Raw genomic sequence first — 12,228 nt, 5'->3', positions numbered from 1 at the left:
GAGGCTATTTTCAGTTAGTGGTGAAGCTTGCATAGAGAGCTTGTGAGACAATTCATTCAGCAGTTCTGAGAACCTCATCTGTGATGGGTTTGTTTGAATCCTATCACCTCACACCTAAACAAAAAGGGCCAGTGCAATGACACAGATGACTACAAAACAAAAGGAACAATGGAATATGGAATAGGCCTTTGCATATCTATAACGACAAGAAACGGCCTAATTGAATTTGCATTGCCCGTTCATCGCTGGCAACCAGAGAGCGGCCGTGTTCGCATTCAACTCCCTGACCAAGTGGAAACAGCTTTCTAAATAGGGAGCGAATTTGGATATGCACAGATCTGCTGGCTACCCTCGACAAGACAGATCAACAGCACGGTGAAGAAGGGGGTCAGGAGGGGTGTGTGTGTAACAGCTGTGGACCTCTAATTGCAATCCAGCAGCAATAGCAGGCTCACCTGTGTTTTGTTTGCAAGCAGGCGGAACAGATGCACCCTGCGCCGAGTGACACCGAGCTTAACATCCGCAACGTCGCCCCCTGCAGACCTAGCATCCCATCCACCAGGCATGTCTTAATGTGCCTTCCCCCCGCAAATAGCCGGTGGGTTTAAAAGGGCCGAATACTGTACATCGAAAAATGTCAGTCGACACTGCTAGCCAAGATTCAAATTCCCCGAACAAATGATTGTCTACCTCAGAAAGAGGGATCCAGTATTAGGCTGATGGTGTGTGATTATAAGGGGTTAAGAAAAGGTCCGGCTGATTTGACCCGAAATCCCTCTAAAGGTCTCTCAAGCGTTCTTGCTGAGTTTTGTTTTTGGGGGGGGGGTTTGGGGGTGAATCGCCAGGGCTGACCTCTACCTCTTTCGGCAATCAGCCAGAGATGCTGAGTATGGTGAAGTGCAGGGGGGGATGTGCAAATGAGAGGAGACTTGCTTTGACTGATTTGCGTGCATGTCAAAGCACTCCCGGGGAAAATGTTAGGTCAGAGGATATTTCCTGGAAAATGGTCTCGGGGCATGGAGGATAGGCAGGAATGTGAGCATACTGGGGTATAAAAGCAATTCCACATCGTGACACACTGATATGTGCTGCTGGGCCAGAGAACATGGTGTCCAATAAAATCTAACTGAGCCAGCCGACACACACTACTCACACACGGCGGACTCAGTCAACACACAGGTCAATGTCAGAGAAATTATAGGGCAGATATTGAATATCATATGCTGATGACTGCCTTCCCAATACACATGTACACTTCATGACCATGAGACCAAAACGGGTTCAACTTCCATTCATGGCCGTTCAACTGTGCTTTCATCTTGTATAGTGGTCAGAGTTGACGCCTCATGCTTGGCCGAGTGGAATAATCCTGAATTAACATGCACTATCAATGTGAACCTGGGAGGGTAAACTGACCCAGCATGGCGTCACTCTCTCATTTCATTAAATTCTACATTTCAGAATCAGCTTGGACTGATAGATTTGAGCATCTGGGTAAATGGATGGCAAATTCCAAAATAGTAATTATACAATGGGAGGGAAGAACAATGCCATTGCCTTACATTGCATATGAAGTGTGACTGGCTCATGCCGTTCAACCATGGACGTACGCAGGGTTGCCAGGTCTAGCAGAAATGTATAGCCCAATGAACTCTCAAAACCCACCAACAAGGCCTGAAAGCTAGCCCAAAATGTTTTTGGGCAGCAAGAGATGACGAGCCACATTTATCAAATAAAACCTTTTTTCATAACCTTATCGAGCGAATTAAGAAGAAATATTGACATAATTTGTAATGATGTAGGCTAAGAAGCTAAATGCAGTGTTCCATCAATATAATAATAATTGTGAGCTTAAGAATATGTCCCAGAGAAAAGATAATTCACCCTTATTAAACTCGTCAGATAATTTTCCATCAACGGTTGTAGATTGAACTTCTTTGAATGCAATGATTAAGCAATAAGGCACTTTACTCAGTAATTTGTTGAAGCACCATTAGCAGCGATTACAGTCTTGAGTCTTCTTGGGTATGACGCTATAACAAGCTTGACACACCTGTAGTTTTTTTATACATTTGCAAACATTTCTAAAAACCTGTTTTGGAATTTTCATTATCAGTAAGTTGTATTGTGGACACAGATGTTTTTATTTGATCAATTTTAGAATAAGGATGTAATGTAACAAAATGTGAAAAAAAGTCGCTCTGGATAAGAGCGTCTGCTAAATGACTTAAATGTAAATGTAAATGTGAAAAAGTCAAGGGGTCTGAATACTTTCCGAAGGCACTGTATATGGCCAATATACCACAGCTAGGGCTGTTCTTAGGACACAGTCCTTAGCCGTGGTATTCTGTCCATATACCACAAACCCCTGAGGTGCCTTATTGCTATTAAAAACTGGTAATCAATGTAATTAGAACAGTTAAAAGTATTTTTTGTCATACCTGTGATACATGGTCTGATATACCACGGCTTTCAACCATTCAGCATTCAGGGCTCAAGCCACCCAGTTTATAATTCTAAATAAATCCTGTTTGCCAATGTGCATAACTATAAACACATCCAATAGGAGAGGTTGAGTGATGAAAGTTGGACAGAGGATCTTGAAATCTCTGAACACTTTTTTTTTTACACACACACACACACACACACACAGCACACACACACACACCGCTCTGGCCCTCCCCCTCACTCACTCACTCACCAACGCCCGCCTCACTGCCTGATTGTCAGCAGCAGCAGGTCACAGTGAAATATATATCTTTTTTTAAAGAGAGAAATGCCATGGCGGCCGCGGCGCAATTTAGAAGTAGCCCAAAAACAGCAACTCAACGTGAAGGACTGTGACTCTAAAAGTGGAATCTGCAGGTTTGTCGCGCCACTTTTATTCGAGCAAGAGAAAAAACTGCCTCCCACTGTGATAAGCACCTATCGGCAGTCTATAGGCAGGATGATTAAGTGTGTGTTTCAATGCATAAAAGAGAGACATTTCCTTCATTTTCAAAGCCACCTCAAGAGCTATTATATTGAAAAAATATATAAATGCAACATGCAACAATTTCAAAGACTTTACTGATTTACAGTTCATATAAGGAAATCAGTCAATTGAAATGAATTCATTAGGCCCTGTTGGACACAGGATCTGTTGGACACAGATACCTTAAAAGAAAGGTAGGGGCGTGGATCAGAAAACCAGTCAGTATCTGGTGTGACCACCATTTGCCTCATGCCGTGCTCCTTCTCTTAGAGTTTATCAGGCTGTTGATTGTGGCCTGTGGAATGTTGTCCCACTCCTCTTCAATGGCTGTGCGAAGATGCTGGATGTTGTGGCGGGAACTTGAACACGCTGTTGTACACATCAATCCAGAGCATCCCAAACATGCTCAATGGGTGACATGTCTGGGGAGTATCTAGGCCATGGACATTTTCAGTTTCCAGGAATTGTTTACAGATCAGTGGAGGCTGCTGAGGGGAGGACGGCTCATAATAATGGCTAGAACAGGGCATATTGAATGACATCAAACATATGGAAACCATGTGTTTTATGTATTTGATACCATTCTACTTATTCCTCTTCAGCCATTACCACAAGCCCATCCTCCCCAATTAAGGTGCCACCAAACACCTGTGTTACAGATCCTTGCGACATGGGGCTGTGCATTATCATGCTGAAACATGAGGTGATGGTGTCGGATGAATGGCATGACAATGGACCTCAGGATCTCGTCACGGTATCTCTGTGCATTCAAATTACCATCGATAAAATGCAATTGTGTTCGTTGTCCGTAGCTTACACCTGCCCATACCATAACCCCTCTGCCACCTTGGGACACTCTTTTCACAACGCTGACATCAGCAAACCACTCGCCCACACAACGCCATACACTTGGTCTGCAGTTGGAGGAGGTTTATGGTAGAGAAATTAACATTCAATTATCTGGCAACAGCTTTGGTGGACCTTCCTGCAGTCAGGATGCCAATCGCACACTTCCTCAAAACTTGAAACATCTGTGGCATTGCGTTGTGTGATAAACCGCAAATTTTTCAGTTGCCAATTATTTTCCCATGCATACCTGTGTAATGCTCATGCAGTTTAATCAGCTTATTGATATGCCACACCTGTCAGGTGGATGGATTATATTGGCAAAAAAGAAATGCTCACTAACAGGGATGTAAACAAATTCATACCAAACTTTTGAGAGAAATAAGCTTTTTGTGTGTAAGGAAAATGTCTGGGATGTTTGATTTTAGCTCATGAAACATGGCACCAATAATTTACGTGTTGCGTTTAGATTTTTGTTCCGTGTCAACGACCATGACGTAGAAGATTTTCTGCAGCATTCAAGAGCAAAACGTAAAAAACGGTTAAATGTAATGTCATAATTTAGATTTTTGCCAAAATAGATATATTCAAAAGTAATTATTTATCATATGAGGGCCATAAACAATACCTAGAGATGCTTCAACTGCCAGAAAGATTTCAATCTTACCTTTCTGGTAAAAATAGTTATAAATTGCTGAGGTGTAGTCTTTTGAGGACACAAGCTCAAGAACACAGAACAAATATAAAAATATGACAAATCATATTATTCAACAAAAGTTGGGGAATAGGGAATGGAATTATTGAAGTGATTTCTAAATGTAGTAACAATCAAATTATAAATGACTTACTTTGATATTTCACCTTTCTTATAGTTGTAAAATAAATATGATCATACTTAGTGACAGTACAAAATTGGCACCATTTCATAACTGACAGAGCATTTTCTGACCAGCATTTTCTGAGCGACGCAGACACAATTCATATGCTTGCTGACTCATTACAACTTCAGCTTTAAGCACAAAGTGATTATGTCTCGCTGTGACCAAGAGAAAGTGGTCTTGTTTAAATTCTATGAAATAATTTTGTATTGTTGCATGTTGAGCGCTCTAAATCCATCTATGAACATCACAGCGTGATGAAATTGCCTTTGCTGCATGGGCTAAAGGTCAGGTCTCCCATTTCATATGCCGTATTGTAAGCTGAGCTGCAAAATCGAACATTTGTTTGCATAGGCCTGACATTTTGACGTGTTGCTCCCTAAGCAAATGAGGTGTCAGATTTCACAGAGTGCACAGCAATTGATGTTGCGCTGTTCACAGAGCACTCGGTACAAATATTGGTCAAATATTGGTCGGTACCGGACCAGAACCGCTCAAAGAGGTGTTAAAAGGATTATACATGGACTGTGAGCTAGGAGTTCTCGGCATCTGTGCTACGCAATTGCTTTTTGTGAAGAGATACTGTTTTTATTAGTTACCATTGTCTAAATCCAGATAGTACAATATGGCTCTGTACAGCATCACTTAGAGCCTCCCAAATGGATATAGAGCTCTCCGAATGATACATTGAGTGTGGGTAATGGGTTGATCACATAGCAAGGGCTGTCATGAGTCATATTTTCATGCATCCCCTATTTACTCGGCTTCCTGTCATATTGCCAGCATCTGTGCACTCTCCCAGTTAAGAATTATGAACACAGACACAATCACTGAGCACAGACAGGATGTAATTGACTCTCCAACACCTTCACAACAACTGGCACACACACACACACACACACACACACACACACACACACACACACACACACACAAACACCATATAACACTATATAGGCTACTGTAGATGCATGGTTGATACATTTAGAAAGTAAAATATACAGTGCCTTCAGACAGTATTCATAACCCTTGATTTATTCCACATTTTGTTGTGTTACAGCCTGAATTCAACACGTATTAAATCTATTTTTTCCCTCACCCATTTACACACAATACCCCATAATGGCGAAGTGAAATCATGTTTTCATAAATGTTTGCAAATGTATTGAAAATGAAATAGAAAAATGATCTAATTTACAAAAGTATTCACATCCCTGTGGAACACCATGATCTAGTTCACCTGTCTTGTGCTTGTCTCCACCCCCCACCAGGTGTCTCCCATTTGTTCCCGTTATTCCCTGTGTATTTATACTGGTGTCCTCTGTCTATCTGTTGCCAGTTCGCCTTGTCAAGTCAATCAGTGTGTTTTTCCGTGCTCCTGGTTTTTCCTAGTCGCTGTTTTTCTAGTCCTCCCGGTTCTGACCCTGTCCTGACACTGTACCCTCCTGCCTGACCATTCAACCTGCCTCGAGCCTGCCTGCCGCCCTGTACCTTCTGGACTCTGACCTGCCTCTTGCCTGCCCCTTGTTTTTCAATAAATATCGGACTCGAACCATCTGCCTACGGTGTATAAATCTGGGTCTCGCCCTGTGTCGTTATACCCTGAGTCAAAACGTTGTAGTAGTACCTTTGGCAGCGATTACAGCTGTGTCTTTCTGGGTAAATCTTTCAAATCTTTCCAGACCTGAATTGTGAAAAATTTAGTAGTAAGAGTTCTTCAAGCTCTGTCAAATTGGTTGTTGATCGTTGGTAGACAACCATTTTCAGGTCTTGCCATAGATTTAAGTCAAAACTAACTCGGCCACTCAGGAACATTCACTGTCTTCGTTAAGCAACGTCAGTGTAGATTTGGCCTTGTGTTTTAGGTTATTGTCCTGCTGAAAGGAGAATTCATCACTAAGTGTCTGTTGGAAAGCAGACTGCACCAGGTTTTCCTCTGGGATTTTGTCTGTGCTTAGCTCCATTCCGTTTTTTTTAATCCTGAAACTCCCCAGTTGTTAACGATTACAAGCATACCCATAACACGATGCAGTCACCACTATGCTTAAATGTTAAGAGCGGTACTCAATTTGCATCATTACTTTAGTGCCTTGTTGCAAACAGGATGCGTGTTTTGGAATATGTGGATTCTGTACAGGCTTCCTCCTTTTCACTGTCAATTCGGTTAGTGTTGTGGAGTAACTACAATGTTGCTCATCAATCCTCAGTTTTCTATCACAGCCATTAAACTCATAACTGTTTTAAAAGTCACCATTGGTCTCATGTTGAAATCACTGAGCGGTTTCCTTCCTCTTCGGCAGAGTTAGGAAGGACGCCTTGCCGTAACTAGGTGTATTGGCACACTATTGGCACACTATTCACCATGCTCAAAGGGATATTGAATGTCTGCTTTTTATTTTTACCCATCTACCAATAGGTGACTTTCTTTGCGACGCATTGGAAAACCTCCCTGGTTTCAGTGGTTAAATCTGTTTGAAATTCAGTGACTGAGGGACCTTATAGATAATTGTATGTTTGAGGTATAGAGATGCGGTCATTGAAAAATCATGTTGAACACTTGTTGCACACAGTGAGTCCATGCAACTTATGTGACTTAAGCACATGTTTACTCCTGAACTTATTTAAGCTTGCCATAACAAAGGGGTTGAATATTTGACTCAAGACATTTCAGCTTTTCATTTTTTATAAATTTGTGAAACGTTTGAAAACACAATTCCACTTTGACATTATGGGGTATGGTGTGTAGGCCAGTGACATTTTTTTTTTTTATGTGGAAAAATCGAGGGGTGTGAATACTTTCTGAAGGCACTGTACATGACACATTGATTGCTGATTGATCTTATTTGTCAGTGTCGGATGCACATTATACTAGCACATATTCATAATCTAATCACCATTTATAAAAACTGTTAATCCACATTAGTACTGTGGCTACTGCATTTAAACACACCTCAAGCAATTTATATTGGAAAATAATATTCTCCATCGCACTCCACTCTCCCCTAAAACAGGTTGTAATAAAGTGGCCAAAGCACTTTCCCTCCCTCAGTCCCATAGACATGTTCCATCAGCCATGGCCGGCCCTGCTGTCCTCCACTGAAAGACTACCGATATGCCCAGTTTGCAAAAGGAGACCATTAGTGAGATATCACTTCCAGGGTAGTAACAGCGCAATGTGACCTTTCTCTATTGTCATGTACACACCGACAGCTATTAAAGCAACTCCTCAACACTATCCTGTTCATCTTTTAAGAGCCATGATGTGGCATCATCGTGCTTACATGTCAGCATTGTTGTAGTTCTGCAGAACTCGGCCTTTTAGATGGTATTTGCTTGAAACATGTTAATGTATTTCTTAATCATTTAGCATTAAGAACAGTTTATGAAGGGATACTTCGGGATTTTGGCAATGAGGCCCTTTATTTACCTCACCAGAGTCCGATGAACTAGTGGATACCATTTGTGTGTGTGTCTGTGTCCAGTTTGAAGGAAGTTAGAGTTTTTCCAGCCAATGCTAACTAGCATTAGCGCAGTGACTGAAAGTCTGGGTGTCTGCTAGCATGCTCTGATTATGGGGAAGTAGATAAAGGGCCTCATTACCAAAATCCCAAGGTATCCCTTTAAAGGCAGCGTTTCCCAAACTTAGTTTCCCAAACAAGGGGTGGACATTTTGTTTTACCCTAACACTACACAGCTGATTCAAATTATCAAAGCTTGATTAGTTGAATCAGCTGTTGGACAAAAAACAAAAGTTGCACCCCTTGGGGTTCTGAGGACAACGTTTGGGAAACACTGCTTAAGGAGTCGTGGTGCATGGTCCGATGAATACATTACAGAAAGTTAACTTGTTTAAGAACGTACAATTCATCTACATGTTTATTTATTCACACAGGGAATGAGCTCAGTCAGAACATTTAAAAGGGATAGACAGTGCACATCACCAGGGAGTCCAAAGTCTAAAGACTGATCAAATGGTCACAGTTCTCATTAAAGGGGACATAAATGTGATTTTCTTTTATTGACATTTTATAAAAAAAGACAGTAACATCCTGTAGTTAGTACAAGAGCAAAATTGTTTAACATCACAACTCAAAGGACCTGAACTGAAAATGTATAAATTACGATTTTCCATGTTGTTCAAAGAGGTGGTCCTTCACAAAACTAAAAAAACACGGCAGCACCAAACCAATTGCAATTTGTCTGAGAACTGATTAGATTAATGTTGTACGCTGTTGAGCCCCTGATTCTTGGCCCGTCGGAATTTAACATGGGTAAATTCAGACAATAACTTAGAATGTTCTGAAAAATATTCTGTCTGCTGTGGTATTGATATGGGTCAAGCACGGTCTCAAACACAGTAATAATAAAACATATTGTTCCATAATATGACTGGCAAACAATGCTATTGTGACACCAAATAAATCGAGCCAAAATGCGAGCCAGCACTCACCTCTTTCTCTCCACAGATATTGCTGATGATGGAATTGGAAGCAGGGCTGGCAGAGGGACCCAGGACTCCCACCACTCCCTTGGACAGGATCTGGCACACTGTCAACACACAGAGACAAGCATCCAGTCAGATAATACAGGACATGGTCCAAATATCACATTCAGCCTATTAAATAGTAGTTGCGTGTTGCTTTGTGTGTAGATTTAACCTGCACTATGAGCCAGCAGTTCCCAGTTAACCTTTAATAAGTAGGTTTGCTAACTATTAACTTGATCATGTTCTATTGATGTATTAACTTACAGCTGCTCTGTATATGATTTCACATCACCGATAGTAGACCTACGACTATAGATTACAATATGACAGATTGAGTGGTGGTGCAATGGTGGAACATAATTACTGTAGCAACAGGTTGGAATGAGATCTGGTCATTTGGAAGTTTTTGCAAAACCATTTAGAATGTCATGTCAACAATCCTTCATTTTAAGATAACAATTGAGGACGAAAGTACTCCTTAAAAGTGGCATGTAGGAGTTAGTGCCAACCAACAGTTGCTGCCATGCAGGGGCACATTGACCTAGTTAAAATAATAGCTGAGAACTATATTAAAACGAAACCGATCAGATATTTTATCAGTCTTCCAAAAGCATTTGTGATATCTTTTTTCTAACATTCACCATCACACTGAATCAGTGTATGAAATTGATTTTTTTGGTGGGAAGAAGAAGAAATATAATATAGTATTTCCTTTGCAATCCCCTGCACATGAGTTTGGGCTTAAATCTTACTTGCAGGGGAAACAAAATGCAATTTCAGGTGGCGGTTGATCCCTGTCTTTCATTAACATTCTATGGTAGTCAGGAGGAGGACTGCTGTCTGAATATGTCGCCTGCTGCCCAAATGGCACCCTCGTTCCTGTGTAGTGCACTTATTTTGACCAGGGCCCTTAGGGCTCTGGTCAAAAGTAGTGCAATATATAGGGAATAGGGTGCCGTTTGGGACACACAGTGGAGGGCGACAGACTGGCTGAGGTGGTGGATGGGCCAGTAACAAACCCCAAATGAGGGTAAAGATGTATAAAGGAAGAGTAAAGGTGGACCATTTTTGAGCCAGTGGAGGAGCAAAGCTCGGGATCCTCACCGAATGAGATAGAAAATTTACAGGAGCAGTGAATCAAATGATTAATAAATAATCCCTTTGTCATCCAATGGAGTGTCCCGTACATTCCCCTCCTCCACTCCCACCCACCTACCCCTCTCTCCTCCATTTAAAGCACATTTGCACCTGTCTGCATGGCTTCACCGAATTACAAAGTGACCGGATTAGCCTGACAGGCACGGTGCCACTGGCCCCATGAGGCTTTTTACAGGTCGGCATTTTTTATTTTACACAGGGAACAGAATGGCCTTTTGTCATTTGGGCAAAAGTCTGTCCTCCACCCTCTCTCCTCCGTCCTCTCTCTTCCGTGACCAGGAAACTGATAAGTGGTCCAGTGGTAAAGGAGAGTGTCAATTCGTTAGTAAGCAAATGGAAGACGTCCCCCCCTCTCTTCAATAGCCTTTTAGCGAGGAAGCACAAGTCTAACCTACTTGAGTCCTTTGCGGAAGAGTTCAGAAATACTTTTTTCTATAAAACTAGCTAAATTTGTTTTTATTACTTTATATATTTATTTTGGAATTCCACCCTGAAGACGCGCAATGGGATAAGGACAGACATTTCATAAAAGCGCATTTTCATCCAATTTTGTCATGTCTACTCCAGCTCCTCCATTTGACGTCGCTGGTTTACTAACCACTGGTCCTGGGATCCATCATTACGCACACATGGCATCAATCATTACGTGTACCTGCACGTCATGAGGCACACCTGGACATTACCTCCCCTATATCTGGCACTCCCTTAGGTTCTTTCCCCAGTCACTATTGTTCCTGTGTTTATGCGTAGATGCTACTGTTATGTTGTCTTGTTCCATGTTTGTTGTTTTAAACGTTTCACCTGCACCAGCTTCTCGACTCTTAGCGTCTCTGTTATAACTTTCCCTCTCCTCGCCACCTCTCCTTGATTAACTTTTTTTTTAAAGGAGGCCAGAGGACGACGGAGAGAGGACGCAGTAGTTGTGCAAATCCAATTGAGAAAAGGCCAATATGTCCATCTTGGATTCTCTTCTCGCTCCACCTCAGTCTATGGGCAAAGCTATTTACATCTGTGACAAGTGACAACTTCTCCAATATAAGTGTGGATCATTATAATGGAATTCTGCACAACGTCTGTCTAATCTTGGTCAGTGGGTTGTCTGGAGTCCATTCAGTTTAGAATTGATTCCCTCAAATCAATACCTTATTGAGAGCCGCAGCATCTGCAAATGAGAGCCAATGTACTCATGGGACCTGGAGTTCAGTTCTGTGAACCCACATTCAGTGGTGGAAAAAGTACCCAATTGCCATACTTGAGTAAGAGTAAAGATACCTCAATAGAAAACGACTCAAGAAGTGAACGTCACCCAGTAAAATACTACTTGAGCAAAAGTATTTGATTTTAAATATACTAAAGTATCAAAAGTAAATGTAATTGCTAAAATATACTTAAGTATCAAAAGTACAAATAATTTCACATTCCTTATATTAAGCAAACCAGACAGCACGATTTTCTTTTCATTTAAGGATAGCCGTGGACAAATGCTAACACAACATCATTTACAAACAAAGCATTTGTGTTTAGTGAATCCTCCAGATCAAAGGCAATAGGGATGTTCTTTTGATAAAAGTGTGAATTAGACCATTTCCTGTCCTGCTAGGCATTCGAAATGGAACGAGTGGTTTTGGGTGTCAGGGAAAATGTATGGAGTAAAAGTCTTGTTTTCTTTAGGAATGTAGTGAAGTAAAAGTTGTAAAAAAATATAAATAGTCATTTAAAGTACAGATAGTCAGCACAAAAAACGACTCAAGTAGTACTTTAAAGTATTGTTACCCACATTAAAATTCACACATGAATGCACACACCACATAATACATTTTTTTTTAACTCTTGTAAAAAGAGCGTGTAAAAAAAACATGGTTTTTGGACACGTGAAATCATGTGAA

At 41.2% G+C, this 12,228-nt stretch overlaps 1 protein-coding gene across 1 annotated transcript in view; it reads right to left on the bottom strand.

Annotated features, from left to right (window-relative positions):
- LOC115141494 (glutamate receptor ionotropic, kainate 4-like) overlaps window positions 1-12,228 on the bottom strand; it is a 209,416-nt gene that overhangs the window by 126,854 nt on the left and 70,334 nt on the right. Inside the window, exon 3 of the mRNA XM_029680400.2 lies at window positions 9,149-9,246. Within this exon, the coding sequence (XP_029536260.1) occupies window positions 9,149-9,246 (98 nt within the window). The remainder of the gene's footprint in view (window positions 1-9,148; window positions 9,247-12,228) is intronic.

This window comes from Oncorhynchus nerka, linkage group LG14 (genome assembly GCF_034236695.1).
Source record: "Oncorhynchus nerka isolate Pitt River linkage group LG14, Oner_Uvic_2.0, whole genome shotgun sequence".
In the NCBI taxonomy this organism is placed as follows: domain Eukaryota; kingdom Metazoa; phylum Chordata; class Actinopteri; order Salmoniformes; family Salmonidae; genus Oncorhynchus; species Oncorhynchus nerka.
The sequence above is the reverse complement of the archived record's forward strand: the minus strand, read 5'-3'. Positions and strand labels throughout refer to the sequence as shown.